The 27,880-nt window shown below is 40.9% G+C and overlaps 1 protein-coding gene across 1 annotated transcript in view; it reads left to right on the forward strand.

Annotated features, from left to right (window-relative positions):
• The window catches only part of LOC119731334 (ras GTPase-activating protein-binding protein 1-like), a 31,122-nt gene extending 4,517 nt beyond the window's left edge, over positions 1 to 26,605 (forward strand). The window contains exons 2-11 of the mRNA XM_038204494.1: positions 4,712 to 4,912; positions 7,278 to 7,359; positions 8,797 to 8,898; positions 9,514 to 9,685; positions 10,903 to 11,008; positions 12,081 to 12,283; positions 16,469 to 16,557; positions 17,470 to 17,764; positions 18,904 to 19,031; positions 20,710 to 26,605. Coding sequence (XP_038060422.1) covers positions 4,722 to 4,912; positions 7,278 to 7,359; positions 8,797 to 8,898; positions 9,514 to 9,685; positions 10,903 to 11,008; positions 12,081 to 12,283; positions 16,469 to 16,557; positions 17,470 to 17,764; positions 18,904 to 19,031; positions 20,710 to 20,886 — 1,545 coding nt within the window. The 5' untranslated portion in view covers positions 4,712 to 4,721 and the 3' untranslated portion in view covers positions 20,887 to 26,605. The remainder of the gene's footprint in view (positions 1 to 4,711; positions 4,913 to 7,277; positions 7,360 to 8,796; positions 8,899 to 9,513; positions 9,686 to 10,902; positions 11,009 to 12,080; positions 12,284 to 16,468; positions 16,558 to 17,469; positions 17,765 to 18,903; positions 19,032 to 20,709) is intronic.
• Positions 26,606 to 27,880: the final 1,275 nt, after the last annotated feature.

Here is a 27,880-nt window from a genome sequence, read left to right on the forward strand (position 1 = left end):
TGACACTGTGATGTCACCAGCCAATCAAACTGAGTCATATTAGTTTACAGCTCGTACAGTGACTGCTGCAGTACCTGACTCATGATTCATAACCGAATACAAAAAGTGTACATGTGTAGAGAAAAGACTGTGCAAATGTTGAAATCTAATGAACAGTTCGCGTATTTTTTTATTTTTTTTTCCTAGCTGGGTTGGTGCCAAGTCATGCATAATTCAGTTTTTCCTTTGAATCATTGCAAGACACTTAGGTTCCCGTTCTGGAAAGATTTTCATATACAAAGTTCACTCAACACCCTGTGTACAAAACCTATGAGATTGGACTGAAAAATTCTAATTGTTTTCTAAGAAAATGCTTGTATTTTCTCACTGCTCAAATTGACTTTGATGACATGAAATTGCTATCTGGGGGCTTGTTAGTCAATACAGAGGAAAATCAGTGAACTTCGTATATGGAAATCTTTCCTCCTGTTCTTTTTCCCTAACAGTCCTGAATCCTCCAATTCTAATATGATTTTGCACACCCCATAAGAAGTAAGGGTATTAAAATTATCTCAATGATAAGTTTAGAGAGGAGAAATAGTCGATGAGCAGCGACCACGTGGATTTGACATGTTTGAACCAGGGATCTTTGTATCCATAGCTCATCTCGCTATCCACTAGGCTACTGTGTGGTAGCTCGACAACGACCGTACTTTGAAATGCTTTAATGTAACTGGTTGACTAAATAACAACAATGCTCTTGATATCATTGTACTGTTCTCATGAATAAACATACTGGCCCAGTCAAAACTACCGAATTATTCCTGACTTGGCCCCAACCGTCTTGGGAATAAAAATTACGCCAACATTTTTCAGTCTACTTAGGCCAAGTGAAAAAAAAATATATAGTTTCTCGTCTGAGCTTTTTGTTTTTAAAAGGAAGGTGGCGTCCATTTTTTTCCCTCCCGAGATTGTGGGTTTTCCAAGATGGCGGATGGATTCTTCCATTTTCTTGCCTCTTTTGGTGATACTTTTGTGTCCAAGGGAGCCGTCACCCTTTCTACAAGATTTTAAACTTATTTTTTTTCAAATACATAGCAAAAGTTTTTTTAAATCTGACAAAATCTATTCAGAGATGCCACTTTTCCGGTTTTAACCGGAATTCCGGTTTTTAAAAAAAAGAAAGAAAAACTTGCGTTGATTTTTACCTCGATTTAGTACATTTAGGTGCACGCATACGTTGAAGTAGTCTTAAAAACAGTCTTTGTGTATGTTGTTGCCGAGCCTGCATACGTACTTGCACGCAGTATACAACGGCGCCTCGCGCGTGCTTCACCGCGTGCGGGCGTGTTGTGTGCTAAGCACACGTAGCATTCAGCCTGGAAATCAAGTCTATCATTTAAGCTATCGGTGGTTTCCGATCGTAGTTATATATGTGAATACAAAAAATGCGAGTACCAACCATGTTTTCGTTGAGCGCATCGCGTAGTGCATGCAAGGATCATGTACACCGACAGCAGTGTTGTGGAATCATGCACGTTTCGTGTCGAATATTACGTTGGAAATTGGGGTAGGCAGAATAAATATTAGGAATATGGAAAAAGTCAAAGTGATTGAACGAACTGACAGCTTTAAAGGCCATAGAAGCAAAATTAAAAAATAAACAGAACTTGGCTTGGCTACAAGATAAAGTTGACAACGGGGACTTTGTGTCGGACACGGAGTGGCTTTTTCACACACACAGAAGTTCCGTTTTTTTCAAGCAGCCGTTCCGTTTTTTTCAAGCAGACCCAGTTCCGTTTTTTTCAAGCAGACCCAGTTCCGTTTTTTTCAAGCAGACCCAGTTCCGTTTTTTTCAAGCAGACCCTGTGGCATCTCTGTCTATTGCAAATGTTTGATGGAAAAAAAGGGAGGTGGTCAGGAAAAAGGAAGAGGGAGGGTACGAGAAACTATTTTTATTTTTTTTTACTTGGCCATAGATATTAGATTTTTTTGTGACGTCTCTTATAACTGTCACAGGGGCTGTCAATTTGCCATGAAATTTTTTTTTTTCTGTTTTGTGTACACTTGACAACATGTACTTTCGTTTATTCGTCTTCCTTGTATACGTCTTCCTTGTATACGTCATACAGCTTTGCTGTTGATCAACATACGTTATATGAACATCATAACAGTGCAATGTATAATGTACATCATGATAATTACCTGCACGTACATGTTGATCATACGCATAAGCTGGATAAAATGGTTTCCATGGCAACAGTTCATACCACGTCATTATAAATGCAGGATGAATTACTTCCATGCAAGGTTTACGATATGCACGCTTAATTGCCATCATTGGAAAGACACCATTATAAATATTGGTTGAATTGTTTGGTCCTAGATCAAGCTATAGGCTTCATGAACAAGTACCCCCTCAATGGTTGCAAGGGGAAAGTTGGGGCAGACCACTGGGAAGGACATTGGAACGCATTGCTGACGACGCCTGAAGCTCATGCTCAGACGCTATTGGTTGCCAACATGCAAAATCAAATTAGTTGTGCGCAAAACATGCACAAATCAGTATGCGCAATTGGTGTGTCCCTCCATATGAGCTCTCGGACGTGATGCAAAGCGCCCTCTATTGTTAGCATTGAACACTTTTTTTCTTCAGTTGTACACTTCTACGAATTGTGGAATTCATTTGTCTACATGTAAACTTTATATTGGCTTGAAAGAATGAGTGTGTAACTTCATACATTGTACATACATGTACATTGTATTTTTGGATTATTTCTGAGTCTGATTCCCAATTTATCAGTTAAAAAACCATGTTAATTTACATTGTTAATTTACTGTGTTAGGCCATCAGCCTCGGTCCAAAATTTTGGCCACCGGTATCAAATGAGGGGAATAATCGTCATAGCGATTTTTGGCAAGGTATACACCTCCAGAGTTGGAAAATATGTGATAGCATTGCATCGGTGGCAGCTTTTTGGGTGTTATCACCCTTTTTTTCAAAATGTCCATCAAAATGCTTGTTACCACTCTGGGGGCGGTATACCTTGCGCATGCGCACTATAATCATTTATGCCCCGATTTGATACTTGCCAAACCACCAGGCTGATGGCCTATGTAAAGTGTGTTCCAAAGTGTCGAAACATTGATTCCCACAGAACTAAAAATTAACTTCTTCAATGTTTTGTTTCACAGTTCCGAATCGATTCTCATGTGGAGCTTCCCAGTGCTATGCACATTCTCTTTAACCCTAACCTCCCCAATCCTCCATAATCCTCTTTGCAAAATTGAGGAATTTGCAGAATTGAGGCTGTTATAATGGCAAAAATGTGTGGCTGAGTTTGGAGGATGCACTGTGTCAAGGTCTTGGCCGGACCTTGTGTTGTTTATGCTCAGTCGTGCATAGATTTAGGCCTAGATTATTATATGTGAAATCCTCAGCAAGCTCTAGGATGTCACTGGCTGTGCCTCAACATATTGACAGTGATTGCTAGGGGATTTTGCAGGATTGAGGCAGTGGTCACCCCTCCAAGGACCACATCTAAGAAATAATGGATGATTTTGGAGGATTAAGGCTGTATACAATTTTTACATGGGCACAGTTGCAGGATTTTGCAGGATCAGGTTACTTCCTAGCAAAAATGCCTTAAGCAAACCCTAACTCTTTAGGCCTTTTTGATGGGATGCCATCCTCATTTCTTCCTCAAACTGCCACTAGGTAAACATTGGATACTGCCTCAATCCTCCAAAATGCCCCCCATATTTCTTGAATGTGTTCATTGGAGGGTGACCACTGCATCAATCCTGCAAAATCCTCCAAAAATCACCGTTAATACCTTGAGGCAGTGTTGATGATATCCAGAAGCAGTGTGGATGATTTCAAGTATAATCTAGACCTAAATTAACCCTAACCCCCTAGGCTCTTGCACTAGAAAGTATACCAAACCTAACAAATTTCAACAGCTGCATACAGGTCTGTAAGCACTGGTACCAAAACTGCCAAACTCCAACAGGCCTTGTACGGGGAACAGTACTAAACCTGCCAAACTCCAACTGTTGGAGTATGATTGACTTGGTATGGATGGGCCTATGCATTGTCGAGTGATTGGATAGGGATGGTACCAAACCTAACAAAATAAAGCAATATGTACATGCACATTTGACCACAAGCTGTGCTGAGGACCGTGGGTGAGCATTTTCACGAAGAAATGCCAGTGAACTCCAACGTGTTCACAAATCTCATGCCCTTCTGCCCCGAACCTCACAAAATGCAACAGGGTCTCCCTGGGCCTTTGGTACCCAGTCAATCAAAGTCCAACACCAACTGGCCAGTGTTCGGTACCAACCCTGCCAAAATCAAGCAAAACCCGCTGTTGGAGCTTGATGGGCTCAGGGTTGTTAGGGTTAAAGCTTGGCAAAGCATAAACAACACAAGATACAGCCTAGGACCTTGACACAATCATCCTCCAAAATCAACTGACAAATTTTGTTTGCCATTCAGCTTCAATCGCCTGAAATCCTCCAGGGTTTTGCAAGTTGATAAACTTGTCTCATTTTAAGACTTTATAGGGCAATGCAGCACATGTAGATCAGCTGTGAAGTTCCTGGAGGCCCTCTCCAACCTGTACTCAGTCAGTCAGGACAATCAGCTGGCAAAAAAACTTCAATAGCGAAATTTTTCAACTTACCTCAATTTCACTTTTTTGTGTTTTGTCTTTTTGGCGCCCCATAGTTGGACAGTCATGGTAATGGCCACCAACCCTCAGTCTGCGCCCTCAGCTGCGCCGGCCGGTGCGCAGAGAACTGCAGCGCCCAACACGTCCGACGCCAATATCGCAGGAAACAACGCCGTGGTCAGTCCCGAGTCCGTCGGCCGAGAGTTCGTGCGTCAGTATTACACGCTGTTGAACCGAGGGCCCGAGCACTTACACAGGTTTGGAAATATAACTCTTTGTTTCTTTGTGTTTTCATGTTCAATTGTACATCATGGGTTTATTTTATTTTTCGATGATTTGGGGGACATGGACATCGATCGGCCCTGTGGCCCAAAACGTGTACTACTACGACATTTACCTAGGAATAATGTTGTTCATCGATCATTTGAAATCAAAGTATAACTCCAAAAAAATGTTAGTATCTGAAAGTTGTCTTATTTTCCTGAGCAAATACATTTTGGGTATAGATGTATTTCAAGACATATTGAAGGTCCATAGTATACAAATATAACATGGTTAAAGGGTGGATAGTTGATACTAGCTCCCTTAGGTATTGGAAGTTGACAAACTACTTTCCGAGGTGAATCCAAAAATCATTATATTTGTTTCACTTTTGCTTTTCACCAAAGTTTTGTCAAGTTATGCATCTGTTATCTCAGCCAAACATTCCTCGTGGTGCCATCTTTTCATGTACTTGATGTAGCTTTGGCGATGTTAGCCCATGCGCACTACACTGGTGCGATAGTTCACGACTATAGTTGACTGTGCTGCGTATATAAAATGTATATTTGCTGTGTGAGAGTCCTCATGCATGCGCGCTTGTTAACCAGTTCGCGTCTGAGGACGTGATAACACGCATTGGTTGCTTTTATACAAAGGCACAGCTGAGGGATTAAGACCTCAAGATTGCCTTGACTCGCCTCCGTGTGACGTCTAACCAAGCTATAATCCTTCGTGCCTTTTGTACACACACACAAAGTCTGTGGAGGCAGACAGTGTGTTGATCTTGAATTTGCCACTGTGCACGGCCTATTGTGGTACAATTTACACTCCAGTGCACACCCCGGAGTATTGAAACATGTGAGGTTTTGGCAAGAAATATTGTACAAATACTGTTGAAATGACTCTGTATATCAGAAGTTGGCTGGAAAATTTGCTTTTGTGAAAAATTTTCAGCAAAATAATTCTGGCATAAAGTGGTTAAATAGCAAAACTATCTGACATGATGGTGAATGGCCCAATCAAAATTCAGCTCTCATGAATATTTATGCGGTGTAGTAATACTTTCTGTGCAAGCAAAGTGGACAAAGTAGTTTCACTTTGCATAAACTGCAAATTGAACACAGAAAAATAACATGAAACGTAAATTTAGTATCATGTTCTAGGCGAATTGCATTTGTTTCCACATTTTGTTCATTCAAGTTGTGCAATTACTTTTCAATTTGTTTTCAAAAATTACTTTTTGAAGGCGAGATATTCTGTCCAAAAACACTGCTGTCTAGTGTCTTTCAAGTTTCAATGAAAAGTCTCGCGCTCGGTTTGTGTTTGCTGTAAACTGGTTGCAATCTTCAAGACTTGCCAGTCCCCCGGACGTTTAAGAACCCTAGTGTGCGACAGTTCCGAGTCATTGACTTTCTTCGCCCCTTTTCAATACCCCAAACTTTGGCTGACTCACCGTTGATGGGTCTTACGGGAGTCAAGCGGGGGAAATGGGTGATTTTGTGGTTGTGGGAAACGAAAGGAAACGGTTTGTAGCAACCGGAACATGAGCCTTATGTTGCACACGTACGCCCCACCCAATTAGACACTTTGTTTATAGTGTATCCTCATCTTTACACATTACAGTTCATAATTTCATTATAATTTCATTATATGTTCTTTGTCTTTGTTTCCTTTTTTCCCAACACCTGTTGATTTTCTAGAACATGTATGCATCAGTCTGTCCAAACATTTTCCCCAGACTTTTTCTGGCAGTTTTTGCATTTGATTTTCTTGTTCTTTATAAACAAAAAAATTAAAGTCAAACTTTCTAATGTTTGAAGCCATGGGAAAGTTAAAGGGGCACATTGTCCTGAAATCGCCAAAATGTTTATGTTTAAGATTTACGTATGTGCAGCAAGTTCCTACCATTGTTGCTCTCAGTTGTATAAATTTAGCAAGGTTACGAAAATGCAGTAAGATAGTTCACATGGTTCATATTGTATTCTTGAAGAGAAATATGAGCTTTTGAGATATTTGAATACAGATAATTTAATTGTGAACAGACCACTTTTGGATGAACTGCTGAAATTGTGCTGAAGACCGTGATAAGGGAAAAAAATGTCTCTTTATAAAAATTGACGTTTTTATGACAATATGCAAATGCCATTGCTAACCCCTGAAGGGAGACTGACCAATCACAGTCGACGTTACAAGATGTAGGCTTATTCATCTGAAACCAATTCTCGCTTACCATTTTGTGTATTTGCAGCAAATTCTGGCGGTAAAAGTTCTACAAGACCTTTATCTGTATTGCCGTTTTTTGAATATTAGCCACATTTTTGTGAATAATTTGCATGTATTTGTTTTTTTTTTTCTGGCCAGGTTTTATTTGAATAACTCGTCGTTTGTGCATGGTGGTGTGGACCCTGATGGTAATCCTGAGGAGCCTGTCTATGGTCAGATGGTAAGTTGTCTGTACTATAGTGGAATCAAGCACATCTTATTACTAGCAAATAGTGAAAGGAAGCCGTCTATCTGTGTTTGTTTTTCTTAAATGAGAAAGGTCACTCAGAGTCACCCAGGGTCACCCTTGTGCATAAACTGAAATTAACCGAAATAACGGAAACATTCAAAAATTCCAGCAATACAATATTATTGTATAGTAAACTCCGGCTAAGTCGGCACTCTCGGGACCCGAGACTTTGTGACGACTTATGCGAATGCCGATATCTGCTGTAAGTCGTCATTTTGCCCGACTTACATGAATGGTCTTTTGCACACATGATTCATTGCACTAATTGGCTTCGATTTACCCTGGATTATGTCCTTAATGCTCGAGTTGAATCCAGCAAATTAATCCTCGAATTGTATCATCACGTTTGGGGTATTGATAGTGGAGACCACGATACATATGTACGTGCACAGTAACGAATTAAATGCGTGCATGGTCCGGTATATACCACGCACGCATTGACTGCAGCAGTAGACTTGAGCGATTTGAAGAGTTGTACGATGTCAGTTTAGCCGGAGTTTACTGTACATGTCACTAGAGTTACTGTGCCCGTACGACCAATGTCAGCCCACTGCGTGAATGTGCATACGGTTTGCGGTCTATCACGCACAGTCTATAATGTGTAGGCCCACCAATCAGTCACGTTACGATTCTGTACTGTACCGTACAGTATGATGCTGTTACTGAGAGACGATGGTTTTCACTCGGCGCTGGAAAGTTTAGGCACAAATAGTGGACACAGTTTCCCAAACCAGATATCGAGTTTTAGTCAAGTTGGTTTGGGTTCAGGTCGGTTTTGCTTGAATTTTTGTCTTGTAGGGTCGGATTAGGGGAGTTCAGATCGGTTTTGGTTCATATTCGGTTTACATCTGTAATGTTTCAGGTCAGTTTGGCCTGGTCAACCCGACCCGATGCACAACATGAACCGTTTATCCTTTTGACCAGACGCAAATAATTTGCCAAACTAGCAAAAATACCAAAGGCATAAGGCTTTAAATGTATTCTACTGTTTATATTTAACAAATGGGCTCTGGGCACAAACAAGAGAAGGCGCTTTTAGACCACTTGTTCACGCGGGTACAGCGCAGAGTACTCAGGACTGATTTGATCCTTATGGGCACAAAGCCATAGTGTCTTTGCGTGATTGTCAGACATCGTCGGCGATGCGGTCAATGGTCTCTCTCGGTGGTCTCCCCAACTCTCCCTGTCTTACCGTTGAGAGGGTATATGTGCACGGAGCCCATAAAAACAGTTTTAACCATTCATTACAAAAAAAACACTAAACATGTAGCAATATTTACAAGGGATGTAGAAATTGTATTTGCTTTGTTAGGTACAAATAGTTGTTGGGGTTTTGTGTCATGTTGACGTTGATTCTGTTTTCTGTAGGACATCAATGAGAAGATCTTGTCCCTCAACTTCCGTGACTGTCATGCTAAGATCAGGCAGGTGGATAGCCACGCTACGCTGGGAGAAGGGGTGGTGGTCCAGGTAAGATTAGGTCTCTTAACCCTTCAGACTCGGGGGTGGGGGGAGGGTGGAGGGGGAGGGTGGAGGGGGAGGGTTGGGGTCCCTCAACTTCCGTGACTGTCATGCTAAGATCAGGCAGGTCGATAGCCACACTACGCTGGGAGAAGGGGTGGTGGTCCAGGTAAGAGTAGGTCTCTTAACCCTTCAGACTCGGGGTGGGGGGTCCCTCAACTTCTGTGACTGTCATGCTAAGATCAGGCACGGGAATAGTCACACTACGCTGGGAGAAGGGGTGGTGGTCCAGGTAAGATTGTCCCTTAACCCTTCAGACTCATTCAGTACTGTTATTGGATACAGGGAACATGACTGAAATGGGGCAGCAAGATCAAGGTCTATTGTTGTACATTTTACACTCCAGTGCACACCCCAGAGTATTGAAACATACAAGGTTTCAGCAAGACATATCGTACAAATACTGTTGAAATGACTCTAGCGAATCAGGTTTTGTGGCGTTTGGCTGTGTACCAGAAGTTGGCCAGAAAATTTTGCCTTTTGCTAAAAAGAAAAACATGAAAATGCAAGTGATAGGAAAGCCTTTCTTATACTGTTCTTATACTTATCTCTTGCTATGAACAGGTGACTGGAGAGTTGTCCAACAACGGAGAGCCGATGCGTCGCTTCATGCAGACCTTTGTGCTGGCGCCTCAGTCTGCTAAGAAGTACTACGTACGCAATGACATCTTCCGTTACCAGGACGAGGTCTTCAACGACACCGACTCGGAGCCGGAGAATGACGGATGCGGCAGTGGTGAGTCTGAGCAGACGTTACTGTCATCAACTGTGCTTTTCTAGGACTATCATACAAATAACGAATGTTTATGAGCGCTATGGTGGGAATATTTTCATGAGTTGAAAGATAGAATGCTCCATTCAACGAGGTGAAGCCGAGTTGAATGGAACACTCCATCTTTCAACGAATGAAAATATTCTCACCATTGCACGAATGCAAAACATTCATTATTTGTTTTGTATAACATCCAAGTAGATCTTTGTCATTCGATTGGAGGATAAAACTTTAAGAACAAACAAAACTCCAAAAATTGTATCATATCCACTACATTGTTTCAGCTTAAAATCATTGACAATAAACAGTGTAAGTTTTTAAAACAATGCAAACAAAGTTTTCAACTGCATCAACTTGAAAGACAAGTTTTGTATTGCTATTTAAAAAGCATGATAAAGTCTAAATAGCACAAAGATCGTATAGCGCTGGGCCACTGCGTGTCTTAGCGTATGCGCAGCGTGCAATAGATCAAAAGGGATGGGACGAAAATGCACGCTGAATGAAACCAAAAATGCACGGTTATGACGTAGGCCGTGCAATGGTTCGATTAATGAATGCCGCGTGACCTACAATCCTCCAATCCAATGACAAGGATTTACTTTGGTGTTATATAATGCAGACTAAAGGGTTTAGTGTTTTATTAAAATTGTTAGTGTGTTATTTGAATTGTCAAATCCTGCATTTGATATTTCACATTTCATCTAGTCAAATGGTCGTGTTATCAATTTATATTCATTTTGATTTGTACTTTTGTAACCGATTGTACAGGGTTACACTTTTTCAGAGGCAAATAATTCTTATAATTGAAGAGACATGTTGGAATTGTTAAAAGATATTCCTAAACTACAAGATCTTGGTCTTATATGAATTACTACTTTTTGGACCTCGCACTTTCATTACAGAACTTGAGCATCCCTAAACCGGAACATTTAATTAAACAAATCTGGAACTTTGTGATCCTAAATAAGATGGCGTTATAAAGTCAGTGACTGGAGCAAGAACGTGCCTTGATTTGACCTTGTTGACCCAAAGACTCAATTCAAGTCTCTGCCTTTGTAAGTCTTGTCTCGAGTCACTGCCCAAGAATAACTCAAATCAGCCTGACCCAAGTAACAAAATTCAGTTCCTCATCATAACACAGGTGAACGTGCCCTAACCCTGGTGCTTTCTTTCTTTCTTAGTGTCTGAGGGTGAGGAGGCGACCGCTGAGCAGCCCATCAGCACTGACATCTCGGTGCAGGATGCAACGGTCAGTTCTTACTACGAGCCCCATCAGCCCGTCGTCAGGTGAGAAAAATCATCAGATTAACTATCCCCCTTAAATTGGAATTGAGGCTGGATCATGCGCTTCATAACAAGCACATTTGATACCAGGAAACTTCCCCAGTAATGTTCACGGAAGTTTAATCTAAGGATGATACCTCCACATGTTAAAATGTTTAAAAGAACAAACAATCCATCGGTTCACAAATTTTCCAAAACCTTGAAACGTAACTCAAATTTTAAATAAAGATAGAATTGGTATTCATGTGATGTGCCTTCCATTTTCATTTTAGAAAGATCAAGGATTCCGTGAACCTTTTTTTAGCAAACATGGTAAGAAGCAAGTCTGCGCTTTATCACATCCTAGAGATTTAACTTCATAGTATTTGGAATAAGGGAATAAATATGTGCTTGGCCTGTTTTAAACAAGTACATTTAAAACTGGACAAGCGGCCTGGACGCTAAGGGACATTATTGGCGACCAGGCCCCTAGTCCGTATTTAACATACTTGTTACGTAAATAATTACCTAACAGTTAGACTTAAAGTTATTTTTTAGTCCACTTTAGTTTTTCGCTGTCCGGCCGCCATATTTTTTGCCAGTTTCTTGGAATGAACAATGCATGCGTGTGACGTATTTCCACCGCTGACTCTGCTCCACGAGCAGGGTCTGTGGTTGCTCACCCAGGTGAGCTCTGAGAACGAAGACAGAGCTAATCTATCGGCATGGGGCTAACCTGAGTCGATCCGGGTGAGCTACGCGAACGCACCCATAAAAGAGTTTACCCAAATCAAACAGCGCCCTGCTATTGTGTCTCCCATATCTCAAATAGGCTAATAGCGTCTTGGGTCCCCATAATAACTATCATTAAACAGGTATGTGGTCCCCTCAATTAAGGAACAAGACCAGAATAAGACTCCGTGATTTGTTGTGTGTGAACGCTTTGCTCAATTTACAAGATTGTGCTTGGGTGCTTTTGGGCAGTTCAAATAGGGCGATTTAGGGCGGTACAGGAAGTTATGAGTTAAATGTGGATTCACATCCATACTTGAGTCGTGGTACTATTTAAACTGGTTTTTTTTTTTTTTGGTGACAGCAATGGCACGGCCCATCTGGAATCACCCGAGACGACCCCGACCAAGCCTGCGGAGATCAGCGATCCGGTTGGCATGGAGATCACCCAGGAGTCGCCCCCGACGATAAGCGAGGAGGTTGCCCAACCGCCGGCGCCGGCCATGGACAACCATGAGCAAGAACCGGAGGAGGAGCAACCGGAGCCGGAGGAACCTGTTGACAAGGGTAAGACGTTTGTTCTTACTGCAGTGGGGTTCGGGCGGATAACATCACATCTGACACCCAACCAAAAGGACAGATTTCTTGTTTCCTGAGGCCATTTCATGAAATGCTAAGATAGGTCTGAGGAAGAGCTTGTGGTCTTAAAGGGAATGTACAACATTTGCTTTGCTGCAATTTTTTAGAAAAAATAGATTTGGAGGATTAGTATGTTATAGCAAATATTGTTAAACTGACTTGTGCCACTTTTTGGGCTTGTAGATGCTGGAAAAACCAAGAAAACCTGTCATGTTCTTGTAGTCTGGTTCCTTGACCCCACTTCAGATGAAACAAAGCAATTTATAGACTTTGGGGAATTGTAAGGTCAGAGAATCAGTCTAGCAGGCTTGTACCCCTTCACTAGTAATCAATTACAAAGTCAATGCCTAATAACTGAATATGAAAAATAAGGAGCAGTTTTGAGAAGAAAAAAAAACAGTTTTAAAAAATACAATTTTCTTGAAAGTGTCAGCACACCAGGAGCCACAATTTTGCAGGATGCTTTAGACTGTCATTGCCTAACAATCCAGTTAGGTATTTCGTGATAATTTGATCATTTCATTTTTCAATGTTTGCAAATGTTGTATCTTCCCTTTAACTTCGGATTGATTTCACAAAACTTAACACGCGTTCATACTTTTGTAGTACTCCTACTCGTACTCTTTGAAAATTGTTGCCTCGTACCCATACTCACGGAAAAGTACTCAAACTCATACTCCTACTAGTGGAAAAGTGCTCACCTACAACACTTGTTCATTGTGTCCTAACCGTCTAAGTAAAAAGCCATTGAAAAGTCCTGAGCTGGGAAAGCATTGATCGCAAAAACTATCTGCTTCATTTGAAGCATTGCTTTGTTTTTCAGTGTATAGGATATATTGAATAGTCATTCAACATTTAAAAATCGAAATGTGGGGTGGGTGGGTGGGTCAAAACAAAGATCGAAATTTGTTAACATTGACTACTCTGAATGGCCCCTCAAGTGACATCACAGTTTTGCTCATGAATATGGAAATTTGCTTAGGAGCAAAACCAAAGAAGCAGTAAAACACTTTTGAAAATGGCATAATGAAGATTCAAAATAAAGATAAATGGAACACAAAGGTGCGTTACTTAACCCTAACCACCCCAACTCCATCAAAATCCATCCCCCCATTTTGGTGGATTTTGGGGGACTTGGTCCAGAAGGCCTGGCGTGACTAAATATTGATGGAGTATGATGGACTTATGCCTAATGGCCTGAAACTGTGCTAGGGGTATCCGATTGATTTTGCCCAGCTTCCTGTACTGCTATTGTGATAAAAGCCATGTTTAAGAGGTTGTGGAATGCTGAAAATTGTTTTGTTTTTTATATTTTTATATTGTAGAGTAGACCCATATATAGCATAATGACAAACTCCCATTCTTTTCTAATGTGCGTTTATATGTTTATAAAACTGAAATTCATCGAGTAATTTGTTGGTCGGCGAGTGCATTATTGAGATCAACAGTCGTCGAACTCTTCGTAAAATCAGAAAAAGCGTGACGTAATAAACAGGACTCGTTTATACAACGACTGTTTACTGCTGCCCAACCCGCCCCGTCAGCACGTGTGACTCGCAGTCAAGCAGTGAAAAATCAACATTTTGTAAAAGACTCAAGGAGATTGATATTCCTTCCCATTGCTTAATTTTTGGATGAGTATATTGAACAAGGACACGGTGACCTCTGAGCTGTTCTTCCGTATAAATTTGAGCCCCAACTGCCCGAAAAAGAGACCCGCGAAAACACGGATACTGCAACTGGCCAGCTGAAAACGCCAGGCAACGCGGCTCTGATGAGTGGTAGGTCTGCGACGTTCGGCGTGAAAAAAACAGCTGCGTTTTATCCAAGGACTCAAAGTATTATGTTCATGATAACATTTTTAGATGAGCATCAACAGTCCTATCGCAACTTTCTTCGTGTTTTACAGACAATCTCAAACGTTATTCTGGTAAATATTCAGTCCAAAGAGACGACAAATCGTCAGGTTGTTTTCGAATTATACGCGTACGGCACGCATAACGCATCACGGCGGTGGATGTGGTCGACCGTGTCCAGAACTAATGTTGTACGGTTAGCAGCGTCGCGGGCCCCGGTCAAGTTCCTTGCGTTGCCTGGTGCTTTTTATGTATACGTTCGCCACAAAAAAAATAGTCCTCTTCTCTTTTCTTTCCTTGTGAATTTTAACCCTTGTTTTAACATCCTGAAACGATAATTACGAATTTACTTGAATTTTGAAATTGTTAACTTTATTGTTTACCCCAAAAAAGCCGTAAAACAACGCCAGGAGACCATGTAAACCTCGGCCTGTAAACGTGGCTACAAAAAAAAGTACAATTCATAAATCATAGTCATGCCCCGTTCATAAAACAAAAATCTCTTGACTCACGACATGTTCGGGATCCCGGTTGAAAACAAAATTCACTGGTCCCGAAATTTAACGAGCACTATCATTATTTTCAGTACCTAATTAAGACTTTATTCAAGAAATTCCAGTGGCAGAGAATTTGTCATTCGATCAAAAGAAGTTCTAGGGAAAATGGAGGCCCGTCACATTATTAATCAGCACTAACGTAAGGAAAACTACGCGGTCCTTTTTTCTACGCATTTACCTTCAATTTGTGTGTGACAACGCGTGCGCGTATGCTGCGCAGATAATGGAGGGTCGAGGATACATTTGAACGGGTCTACGGTTCTTCAAGATTGGCAATGGACAAATGGTCCAAAACAGTCTTCCCTATAAATCATTAACAAATCATATCTCTATTATTTCTTGTCCATGCAATTTCAACAAATCTCTTGAGAAAAGAAGACTCTTGCTGTACGAAATGTACAGTGCATGATCAGCGCTCTATCCGTTAATTTGGCTGAAATCCGATCTCGTGTTTTCGCACGGTACCCTTCGGACAAACTGCATGGCTACGGAGGATTCTTATTCCTCCAGCTATGCTGACACCCGGACGGGAAAGCTGGAAATTTATTGCAAACAAAATGTGGTGTGATTACAGCCATCGACTGACACAATTATAGGCATATAGGTTTGCCTTGGCCTTGTGCGTTCGCTACCCGTACACGTATCAACAACGAATTATTTTGAAATTCCAACACCGTTTACCGGTGTTAAAATCTACGGTCCCAGCGGCCGGGCCAGCGGCACAAGTACACCCGTGAATTTCCAGCCACCTTTACATACATAGCGCGTGTCACGCGTGATGCGATGTGCATGTGAACGATCGAACGATGTTGATGTACGCAGACATTTCTTACTATGGTTGGCCGTTAGGGCAAACACAAAAGAATGATCTCCGATCTACAAATAAAATGATGTGTAACTATCAAAACACTGAATAATCAATAGAAAGTGAATTTATGGAGCATGTGGCTGCCCATACAAAATGTCGCTCAGCGTAATTATAAACAAAGTCATGTCGTTGCGCAGAGTGATTTGCAAAAAGTTTCGCTGGAACTACGCTGCATCGGGAGTCCTGTTTATTACGTCACAATTTACTATGTTTTGTTTGCTGCCCCCAACGACGACTTTTACACAAATTGCACGTTCGGGTCGAAACAGGACCTGAAAAACAGCTCTCAAAAGTACCTTTTGTATTCATTTCATGACAGAAACAATAGCCGTTTTTATTTCATCACACCCTAGGCTACATATACCCGAAAAATGACGGAAATGTCTTCGAGCATTCCACAACCTCTTTTAGCAAGTCGATGAATGTCAACCAATGCGTCAGTGGTGGATTTAATTATGTCATGTACAGTTTTGTATTGGAAGCACTGTGATTGATGGATTTTGATGGACTTGGTCCAGTTCCTAGTAAAAGACGCTAGGGAGTTAGGGTCAATATAACGTCCATGACACGGGCCAGTGCAGTCAACTGGAATGACTGGATATACATAATGATTACATAGAATTGTGTGCGTTTGGTGTTCTAAATATAGCACCGGGCAAAGATCAACAATGAGCCATGCCTCTCCTATACATGAGTCACACACACGCACACACACACACAGTAGGGCAGGAAGCAACCTTTGTATTGTGTGGGCTGACTATTTTAACCGCGGGTAAATGATTTTGCCAAACAGTAACCAACATTAACATGGAATCTGATCCTGATTTTGCAGGTCCCAAGGTGCCGTCATGGGCTGACAAAGCTCGGAATGTCCCCACGGCTGCCTCCACTCCTCCTAGCTCCAACTATCCCTCCATGCAGGTAAGACTGAACAAATGCCATATTAACCAATGAGCAACTGTACTACATTGTAGTACACTGTATTTATATCCTGATGAATACATACAAGCGTACAATGCTGGGGTATAGAGTCAGGGGCGTGTATAGTCAGGGTTGTTTGGGGAGGTACAGGCACTCATGAGTTTAACCCTGATGTAAGGGTTCCCAGTCTCTTTTGAAATCATGGAAAACCTTGAATATGAGTTTCCATTGTTTTCCAGTCAGGGAAAACCCAGGCAATTTGGGAAAGACACCAAAACTCAGGGAAAACTGGGGGAAATTTGACAGTGACCCAGAAGGGAAAGGTTTTGCCAGTGTGGCGTATGTGCATCTTGTGCTGTGTGTCCAAGTTGTGAGATGCCAAATCCTCTGCCAGTTACTTCTATGATTTGAGGCAGTGCAAATGGCGTTTAGAAGCAGTGCGGATGAAATAAGAGAAAAACACAGGGATGATTTATGCATGGCTGAACATAACCAATGCAGGATACGGCCTACTGGCTTGATGTAATGTATCCTCCACAAAAATAGCGATACATCTTTGCCATTCATCCTCAATCCTCTAAAATCATTCAAAACCGGCAGGAGGATTTTGGAGGATTGAGGAGGGCTAGGGTTAAACCTGGTTAAATTATTGTTCATGGCATTTTGTCCAAAGGAGCTGTCACCCTTTCTACATAGCAAAACAAATTTTGGAAAACAAATAAAAAGCTGACAAAATTTGCAAAATATATTGCAAGTATATGAATTTAAAAGAAAAAGTGAAAAAAAGAGACTGGCAGGAAAAATTAAACTGGATGACAAACTTTTTTTTTTTTACTTGGCTTATATACTTGTATACATCACTGCTTTTGAAAGTGCAATTAGTAAACATTTTTTCTTGCTGTTTACAAACAGACTCAACCGGTCCCAAACCAGAAGCCGTCGGAACCCTCGGCCCAAGCCAGCAACCCTGGGGGGCCTCCCCGGGGCGGGGGCATGGAGCCACTCCCCCAGCGGGAACCCCGGCGAGACCGTGACCGCGAGGGTCAGCGGGACCTGCGGGGGCGCCCTACCGGGGGACGGAGACCGATGGAGGGCCCGGAGCAAGGCAACCGGCCGCGAGCGCCGCAGAACCCCGACAGTCATCAGCTGTTCGTGGGGAATCTGCCCCAGGATGTCAACGATGAGGAACTGAGAGAATTCTTCTCAAGTAAGAAAGGCTAAAGTTTTTTTTTTTTTTTTTTTTTTTGGTTCAACTAGAGAAAATCTGCTAGGGAAGTTCGTTAAAAAGCTAGAAATACAAACAGCCATAACTTATCAACAGAATATCCGATTGAAGTGCAACAAACAGTACTATAAGGACAATTTTATTCCCTTTCCTAATACCCGCAACCCCTCATTTCGACCTCTTGCCACTTCTGTCTCATTTTGCCAGAACACCTCACAAAATGCCAATGGTCACATAGTTGCTGTTGTTAAACACTGAAAATAACTAACTACCCAAACGATCTCGCAAGCTCGGTGGTCGAGTGGTAAGACGTCTGCACTAGAAAGCAGGAGGTCGTGGGTTCGAGTCCCACCAGTGCGATTTTTCTCCAACTTTCACTCGGGAGATAACACACCGAGTAAACAGTGTTTATACGTTGGTGAAGGGCAAAACCTAATACAGTCGACTCCCGTTATAACGAGCTCGGTCATAACGATAACCCGGATGTAACGAGCACATTCTCCCAGTCCCGATCAATTTGTGTACATTACTATGGGGAAATATTTGGTTATTACGTGCACGGACATAACGAGACTTCGGCTATTAAGACGATTTTGGCTGACCCAATGCGAGGAAAAGCATTGTTCTCAACCCATTTACAACGACATCTTTTCAAAACTACGGGCATTGCAGCTTGTCAACGACAGACCTTTTGTCCCGAAACGGGTATCATGCTCCCGTCTTCCAATTCAAGCAACACACTTATAGCTTCACCCATCAATGTACCTTTGTAAAGACTTCAACCCAACGTTATTTCATCTCGCCGATCTTTTCAAATAAATTCAATGGGACTGTGATAATCGGCGCAGTGGACGGCTGGTCTAGTCGCTAATCCCCCACTGCGGTTTCCCTTTAGCGTGACCAGGTTTGAAGTTTGCTTACGACTGCGGTACCACGTTTCTAGATTATTACAAACTAACAATAGGGGGCGCTCAGGAGTTGAGTGTTAACATTGTAAGGAATAGATCCTCGGTTTTAGCGAGGTTCCGGCTTTAACGACAGTATTGTGAAAGTCCATCGGACCTCGTTATAACGGGAGCCGACTGTATTGATAAACTATCTTTTTGTTTGTTTACCTGAAGCTTTTGGCACGGTGTTGGACATGCGTATCAACAGGAACACTGGTCCCAAACCTCTGCCCTACTTTGGCTTCATCGTGTTCTCGGACCGCCTTCCGGTTCAGACCATCCTGAAACAGAAGACGAAAGGGGTAAGGCCCACTTCCAACTCACGTAATTTAAAAGACGCAATAATGTGATCTTTTCACTGGAACATATTTTAGGCAAATATCCATTTCTGTGTAGTGAAAACTATGAGACGCCCTTTTTTTGGATTAAAGTTTTGTAAAGTGCACTGTTATTTAAAGTGACCAAAAATGAATTTTACTTGGAAACAAATTTTGTACAACTTTTTACTCCTCTTACATGTATGAACATTATTTGACATCCCTTTTAAAGGGAATATACATCATTTGCTTTTGCTGTAATTTTCAGAAATGGATGGAATTGGGGGGTTGGAAATATAAAGCAAATATAGTTACACTGACTTTTTGGAGGTTTTGGGTTCGAAAATGCTATAAAAACCAAGAAAAACGATCATTTTCCTGTAGTCTGGTTCCCTGACTCCATATAAGAAGAAACAGAGCAGTTTACATACATTGGGGAATTGTAAGGTCAGGGAACCAGTCTAGCTGGCTCGTACCCGTTCATAGATTTGCAATCGATTGCAAACAAGTGCAATGGTCAATTGGGGCCAGTATTTGAAAAAAAGCCAGTTGTTTCCAACGCTGATCGGCCGATCAGCGTTGGAAATTGATACAAAAATACCACTTTTCTTGAAAATGACAGTATACCAGGTGCCATAATTTTACAGGATGCTTTAGACTGTCATTTACCAACATCCTATTAAGGTATTTCGTAAAAACTTGGTAATTTTATTTTTCGATGTTTGCAAATGTTGTATATTCCCTTTAAGTTAAGTTTATTCGAAAAGTGCACTTTTTTTCAAAATTAAAAATTGTCCATGCTTTTCCTGACAATTAAGGGCACCGTTGCTGTGATGTCATTTTAGGAAGACACCATTCAGCTAAAGGGGGTTTTCTGTTCAAACTGTGAACCCAGAAATTTGCTCATTAAAAACATTTTTGAGAAAAGTTTGCTCCATTGGCTTTTGTCATATATTGCAACAACAACGAATCACTACAGAAAAGAAAATTTACGACAGCGAAATGTCCAAAAGTCTGGCAACTTTTGATGCTGAAATAGCTGTTACAGTGAGGTTTCTACTGAAAAGGACATCACATGTTTGCTGATGAATATGGAAATTCACATATTAACATAAAAACCAAAAAGGCACCAAAGTACCCTTGTTTAATGGCCCTCTCAAGACCTTTTTTTTTTTGCGGTCTCGGTCTCCTATCATGAATTTTGGTCTCGGGGGGGCTGGTCTTGAAAGTGCTGGTCTCGGTCTGTGTCTTTGTCTCGGATGCCAAGGTCTGGGGTTTTACCCACGAGACCTGTCGAGACCACAACAAAATGCACCATCTACATAGGGCTTTATTCAACATTATACATTTATATTCATGCTTGGTCCCCACCTGCAAAAGTCTCGTTCTTGGAATTCTTGGTCTCGGTCTCGAAAGTCTAGGTCTTGAAAGAGCTGGTCTTGGTCGTGGTCTCGGTCTCGAAGCCTTGATCTCTGTCTCGGCTACAACACTGCCTGTAAGGTTCGCCCAAGTATTGCAGAGTTGCTATCAGACAATGAACCCATCAAGGAAACTCTTTTCGACATTTATCCCCCTTTGACTTGTCTTTATGACTTGTCGGGAGTTTTTAATTTGTTTTTTCGTTTGCAGTATAATTATACATATTTAAACCTTTTTTCCTCAGCCCATCCTGCTTCGCGGCGAGCACCGTCTGAACGTGGAAGAAAAGAAGACCAAGAGGCCCGGTAGCGGGGGTCCCCCAAGGGGCGGAGCCTCTGGAAGAGGCGGTCCCAGAGGCGGCATGGGAGGCGGGATCAACAAAGGAGGTGGTCCTGGGCGTGGTTACAACCCACAACGCTAAGGTTTAGTACATAGGGGATTTACGAAACCTCGACTTTGTCCCCGACTTCAGTTTCCGGCTCCGTTGTGTTTGATTTCAACAAGAGTCAGGCAAATCATGGGCTGGAGACAAAGTCGAAATGAAAACGGGGTTTCGCAAAACTTCTAGACTGAGGGTAGTGATTGGTGTTGATTGATTGGTTCAGTGGGCGGAGACTGGAATCAAACGGGGGGGGGGGGCAAATGTAAAAATTTATAAGCTGTGCAAAACAATTTATTATCTACTCATTAATAGTTTTTCAAGACAGTTTATTGCACCATTGAATTATAGAAAGGAACAGTTTGATGGCAACAGCAAATTGTAGAAACGACGTGATTTTGTGTGTAATTTTATAATCCTGGGAAGGAATGTACATTTGTAGCAGCTGAACACTAACAAAGTATACTATATTATCTCGACGTGCACAGTCTATTTTATTGTGCTGTACAGTGCGGTAATTAAAAAAAAATACAGAGACTCGATGATGAAAATAGCGTTGAAAAAATGTGTTCGTTTCCGGTCTCCGCCCAAACCAACGGATAAAAATTACCGAAAAAATTCTGTGCTGTGAAGTCGTTTTTGTTGTATGCAATTCTGAAAGCACCCCTAGTTTGTTTTTTACCCCCATTTTTTCTAGCGACTATTCTACACAATTTCAACATTAAAACCATCAACACAGTATGGATTGAACAATATAAAATTGCTCTGTTAAGTGTAATATTTGTTTTTTATTTTGAATTACCAAATTGACCGTAAGTTAAACGCATAAAAAAAACCAGTGCCTTCTTTATCCAGTATAGTATTATCGATGGATTTACCTGCAAAATATTTATACAAGACGCATGTTCGGCAAACACTGGTGATTTGTGCATGAGAACATGGCATAAAATGACATATTGTTTCCTAAGTAGATCGGAAATCTTTGCCATGACAATTTGTTTATTTATACATTTTTACATTTTGGGGGACTTAATAAGGTGACGTTTGAATTTTTGCCTCTGTAGTTTGATCTCAAAAGGCTTTTTTTACACTAGACAAATCTTGGCGCGAGGTTGCAAACATGTGGCTTTCACACTTGACATTTTTCAGCCCTACATCAACCCTGAGATTGATTTTGCCCCGGGTTGAACTCAACCCTGCTCCAGAACAGGGTTGGGATTTTCGACCCAGGTTGAAACTCTCGCCAGGGTTCAAAACAGTAGTAACCAAGTGAAATAAGCTTGGTTTGCACGAAACAAGTGTGAAACGATGCGGGGTTGAAAATTAAAAAGTCAATTTGGGGACCCAAGGCCCGGGGTTGAGTTCAACCTTGATCGAGTTCAACCTGGGTCGAGTTCAACCCGGGTGGAATTCAACCCGGGTCGAATTCAACCCGGGTCAAGTTCAACCGGGGTCAAGTTCAACCCAGGTCGAGTCAACCCGGGTCGAATACATCCCGAGTTTAGAGGCTCTAGTGTGAAAAGGCCTTAAGCAGCGATGTCTAAAATTGCCAAAATCAGCAGTTTGTCAGAACCAGTTTGTGCATATGGCGTCATTATTAAAAGCCCGTTTTGTTTTTCAAAAACCCTATTTTTCTAAATGCAAAAGACAAGCGTCTATATGTAATAATCCTACTTGTTGACGCGGTTTCATCAGAGATTTCCTTGTTGTTCATCCGCATTCAGAATTGCATGCAGATCTGTTTATATTTTCTGTAAGTCCTTTTTTTTCACCATTTTTTTTTTAATGGTTGAGCACTACTTACAATTTCATAATCATTTTTTTTCCACTAAAAAATGTCTGTTTTTTATATCAACAACCACTCCCGACCTTTCTATAACTAGTTGTTTTTTTGTTTTTTTCAGAACATTTCGTGTATAATCTGGACTGGTTTTGGAATGTAAATTTTAGATTATGAAAAATGCTGACTAAATTGTAGTTGCTTGTGCAAAACCCAAACCCCAAAATTTTGAAATGGGAGCATCGTTTTTTCTTCAGTTTTTGGGTAGCTGTTAAAGAAGTGAACACGTTTTCTGTAAATGAAGATCTGAGAAGATCTGCTCCAGGCTTTAAAAGCAAGGGCAAAAAGATGTTTTATTTTGTCATACCACAATTTTCTTGTGATTAAAATTTCCCAACTTAAAATTCCGAGCAAATGGTAAGGTTACAATATTTTTATTTTGAAATCTGATTTCTTGAATAAATTCTTATTATTAAAATTTACAAGTTCACATTATTGAGGATAAACACGAAAAGATACAAAGCTTGCCCAGTTGTGGAAGGGTTAACCCTAACTCCCTACTGGCTTTTATGAAGTACCGGTTTAAGTCCACCAAATTTCATCAATCACTAGTTTCCAATGCATGCTTTGCCTCCAGGCCCAAGCCCATCATACTCAATCAAATTTAGTCACACCAGGCCTGCAGGACCAAGTCCCCCAAATCCACCAAAAAATCAGGGGATGGATTTCGGTGGAGTTGGGGGAAGTTAGGTTTAAAGTTCAAAATTTCACCCAAAAAGGAAACAATAAAATTAATCCTTGAGTTATCTTTAAATATGTCGAAACCTTTTTTTGTTTTTGTTTTCGGTTCAGAATCTGCAATTTTTTTTTTCTCAAATGAAACATTTCTGGTGCTTAGGAAATTGATTGTGTAGCAATTTCTTTGAATACAGTATACAGTAAGTGGATGTGAAGGTCTCGCAACTATTCTGTTGCGTGATCTTTGCCTTCCTAAGATTTTTATTATTATTATTATTATTATTATTTTTTTTTGGTTGAGAGAGGAGTGAGGGTGGTTTGGGGGGGAGGGGTAGGGGAGGGTATGTCTTGTACATGTATTTGGGGTGGGCGGGATAATTAATATTAAAAGAAAAAGGATTTTTTCGGAGGCAGGATGTCAGATGGCTGCAAGGGGAAAAATATCAAAAACGTAAATTTGTGGCAAAATTTGTATGCGTTCATACTGGCAAAAATCGACGAAAATATGGGAAAGAGTTTTGTACATTCAGATATGGATGTCATGGGGTGTTCTAGCTATGGGAGATTTTTTTTATCAAAAACGGGGCAGGGAAGGATATTTTGGAGGGGTTTGAGGAAGTTATGATCCGGTTGAAAGTTCTGCAACAAGTTATAGCCTGATCAAACTTTTTCGCATTGTCAGGTTAACACTTTCACTTTAGAAATCTCGCTATTGACGTATTTCTTGGGACATTGATCATAACCAAGTTTCCAGGGAACCATTTTGCTATTGAGACAATAGTAAAGACTTCTGTGTTATTAATGACACACAAAGTGAGACGTATTTGGGGGCTAGTACGATGAACACTAAATTTTGTAAAAAAAAAAAAAAAAAAAAGGAAGAAAAAAAGGGAAGTGATTTTGTTAGGTATTACTGTGTCTGTTTATGTGCAGCGTGAGGTTCCACCTCGTTCGGGTTGCTTGTGAAGAGGACGCTTATTGTTTACAGAGATTCGTCGGTCGACATATTATTTATGAGATAGTTGCACTTTAAAGCCTTGATTCTGTGTACGTGTTAACGTGATTGTGTGGCAACATCTTGTTAAGGTTGGAAGGTTACTGCTGGTTTCCTAACCAGTTGTGTACAGCTTTCAACCAACCAAGAAAAAAAACAGACTTTTTTGTACACCTGCAAGTTTGTAGTCTGTTTTAGATACTTCAAACTAGCAACGATGGCATACACACACAGACGTGTTAACACCAGTAACCTGTTTTTTGTCACACTTTCTAAGATGACCAGACGTATTTTCTGTTTCGTTTATACTTGTTTATAGATACACTGTCTCGTAAATGAAGAAAAGTCAAGCCAATTGCACTGGTTTTGTTGGTAAACTTCTGCCAGTTGTAAGCATGATCAGCGATAATTCTGGTGGAGAAAAGTTAGGGGTGTTGATTTTGAAACTTCAGAACTTGCTGAAGTTCGACTACATGTTAAAGCAGACAGTGTTCATGGTTAACATATGTTAACTATAATGTTTATGGTTAACATATGTTAACTTTATATGTGAACCATAGCATGAGTCCTATTTTAATAGAACAACTTGTTTTACACTGAATAAGTTTGAATCTTGTTTTACATCCGGCATTTTCCAAATAAAACAGTGCATCTGGCTTTAAAAAAAAATAATTAAATTTCTGTTGTTACTTTACGTTTTTGTGGTCTGGTGTAAGTACGGGAAAAATTTGGCAGTGAAGCATGGGTGAATGATCGAACATCCTGGACATGAACAGCTCATACCGTTATGTGAAACTGTAAATGATTGGTTGGGATTTTAACTTAATTATGCGTACATGAAGATAACGGACCAATCAAAATGATTAACTAAATAGCACAAACTCACATATGTGTAATGTATAATGATTGGTTTAAATCTTGAATTTTGTTTTTTATTCAGCCAATCACATGAGAGCTGACACAATCGTATCTGATTGGTCAATATCCATCTGAAGACTGTCAGTCTTTTGTAACAGTTCACATGATTGGACATGTTCAAACTTGGTTAAGAGCACTATCCAATCATGATCAGACTTGCATGTGTACATGGGTAGTTCGTGAAAATGGTAAGGATCTGCCACCGTGGTTGTCACGATGCCATTTTGGAGCCCACTTCATGTTTAACATTAATGTTTTAGCTCAAAGTTCCGATTGAGCTCATGTCTGTTTAGCTGTTGTTGTTATTAAAGGAGAAAAAGAAAAACACAATTCTTGAACAAGCACGGAATAAGTCCAGTTTGGAACTGTTATTTGTGATCATAACCAAAATAATTTGCCAACAATTTTATGATATTTAATACTTGTACATTTCTTTAAAAAAAAAAAATATAAGAGAAAGCAATGACAAAAGACAGAAGTTGGCGTAATTTCCAAGCAGATTCTAAACAAAAATAATCACAGTTATTTTGCCGTGACATTCCGTGCTTAATTATAAAGTTGAAATACTTTATGGACAAAGCATTATCAAAGGTATCTCTTTGTTGTAAATGCCTTTTAAGCTGACGAAAAAAACTGAAACTGTGGAATTTTTCGTTTGATCTCAAATCCCCCCATTGTTTTGTATTTAAAATTTAATGCAATCCATAATTAGGCCAAATTGAACTTATGTTTTCTTTCCTGCAGTTGAGTTTAAAAAAAAAAGGTTTGTAAATCCCGGACCTTTTTTTACACTAGGTTGTGGATTTTTTGAACACAGGGGAAAGTTATGATGTTACAGTCTCGTGAGGCTAGTGGTGGTTTTGTGGCAACTAACTTCACTTACCTCAAAACATGTCTGCTCGATACTTTGAAACTTCCTGGAAAATTTGTTTTCATGAAATCCTTCTTGTTTTCTCCAGTTGGTTCGAATCGTACTCCAATTCAAATCAAGTGTGTTCCTCAAAATGTTTTTGGTATCGACGACATTTTACCGAGACCTGTTTTGAAATCAAACCTTTTCCCAGTAGACAGGCACTCCACTTACTTTGTGTTCAATATACAGGAAAGAAGCCGGGGTACTATGCTGGGGGTCATAGTTCAGGCTTATAAAAATCAGAGTATCGTGTTGGCATGGCTACATATCTGAAGTTAGATTTTGCTAAAACTTTCCACTGTGTTTGCTTTGTGTAGAACCGACTGATATGACATGTAATGCCATATGTGCTTTATTTGAGTTGCGATAGTATAAACAATAAACCAGGTCCCTTATTAGACATCTATTGACACATTAATACTGTGTTGTCTGTCTTAAATCTGCGGTGAAGAATATGGTAGGCCTACCAACGCTTTCTTTTCCGTTGTTGAAATAGTTGTGTGTGTTTTTGTACTAATTAAATTTTTACCTAATTGGGTTGCTATGTATTTCCAGTTTTACAGGGTGCCCAGCACTTCATGAAAACAAAATACACCCGAGATGTACATGTACCTACTTATATCGGGTAGTCTTTCCGAGTCACGACAGTGCACCAGAGTCTCCTGTCCTGCATGGCAGTCCCCAGATCTGATGCTTCAAGCCCTGTGTCCTGTTTCAGTATGTCGATGTATGTGGTGGAAGGTCGACCTTTGCTCCTGCAGCCGTGTTTCGGTTTCTAAACTACATTGTATCAGCTTTGCTACGGGTTCGTTCTTGCTCCTGTAGCAGTGACCAACGAGGCGTGTTCTTCTTTTGCGAATTATGTCGGTTAGTTTTGGAAGGTCTCCATACAGCTCCTTGTTTGTGATGTGTTGTTTCCAGTGGATGTTGAGCACCTTCCTGAGCATACGGATGTAGCAGCCATCAAGCTCTTTAGCGATGTTGGAGGTGACTGTCCAAGCTTCACAACCGTATGTCAGCACAGATTCCACTGTTGCACTGAAGACCCGCAGTTTGATTTCTAAGGTAGAGCTGACTTCCAGATCTTACCTAGGCTGTTACAAGCTCTCCAAGCTGCAGCTTTCCCAACTTTGACATCTTTTCCGGTGCTAGCCACCCATGACCCTAGTTATTTGAAGTCTTCTACTTCGACTTGCTCAAGCTTTGTACTGTTATTTGTCTTGATGGTGACTGGTTGCTTGTGGTTGTAGGTCATGAATTTTTTTATTTCTGGCGTTCACTTTCAGACCGACTTTTTTCCACAGATGTTTTATCCTTTAAAGTTAGCTCCTGAGCTTGGTCAATTTCCTCTGACAAGAGAGCTATGTCGTCTGCAAAGTCCAAGTCACTACTGACTCTGCTGCGCCTCTTTACCAGGTGGAATCCCAATGCTTCTTCCTTGCCGTCTATTACCATTCTCAAGGCATAGTCCAGCACAATCGCAAACAGATAGGGTGCCAGAGTGTCTCCCTGCAGGACGCCAGCTAGGGCCAAGTTCGGGCAAGGATGATTAGATGACAAGTGGTTGATTTGTGACGTACCGTAGCCTGCGTACTAATAGCAACGTGCGAAATTCTCTAGTCAAACGCTTGTCAAAATGTCATCGCAAAACTTCTGGATCCTGGCTCCCTGCTGTACGTTATGAATGCGCGCG

This window comes from Patiria miniata, unplaced genomic scaffold (assembly GCF_015706575.1).
Source record: "Patiria miniata isolate m_02_andy unplaced genomic scaffold, ASM1570657v1 HiC_scaffold_23, whole genome shotgun sequence".
Classification (NCBI taxonomy): Eukaryota; Metazoa; Echinodermata; class Asteroidea; order Valvatida; family Asterinidae; genus Patiria; species Patiria miniata.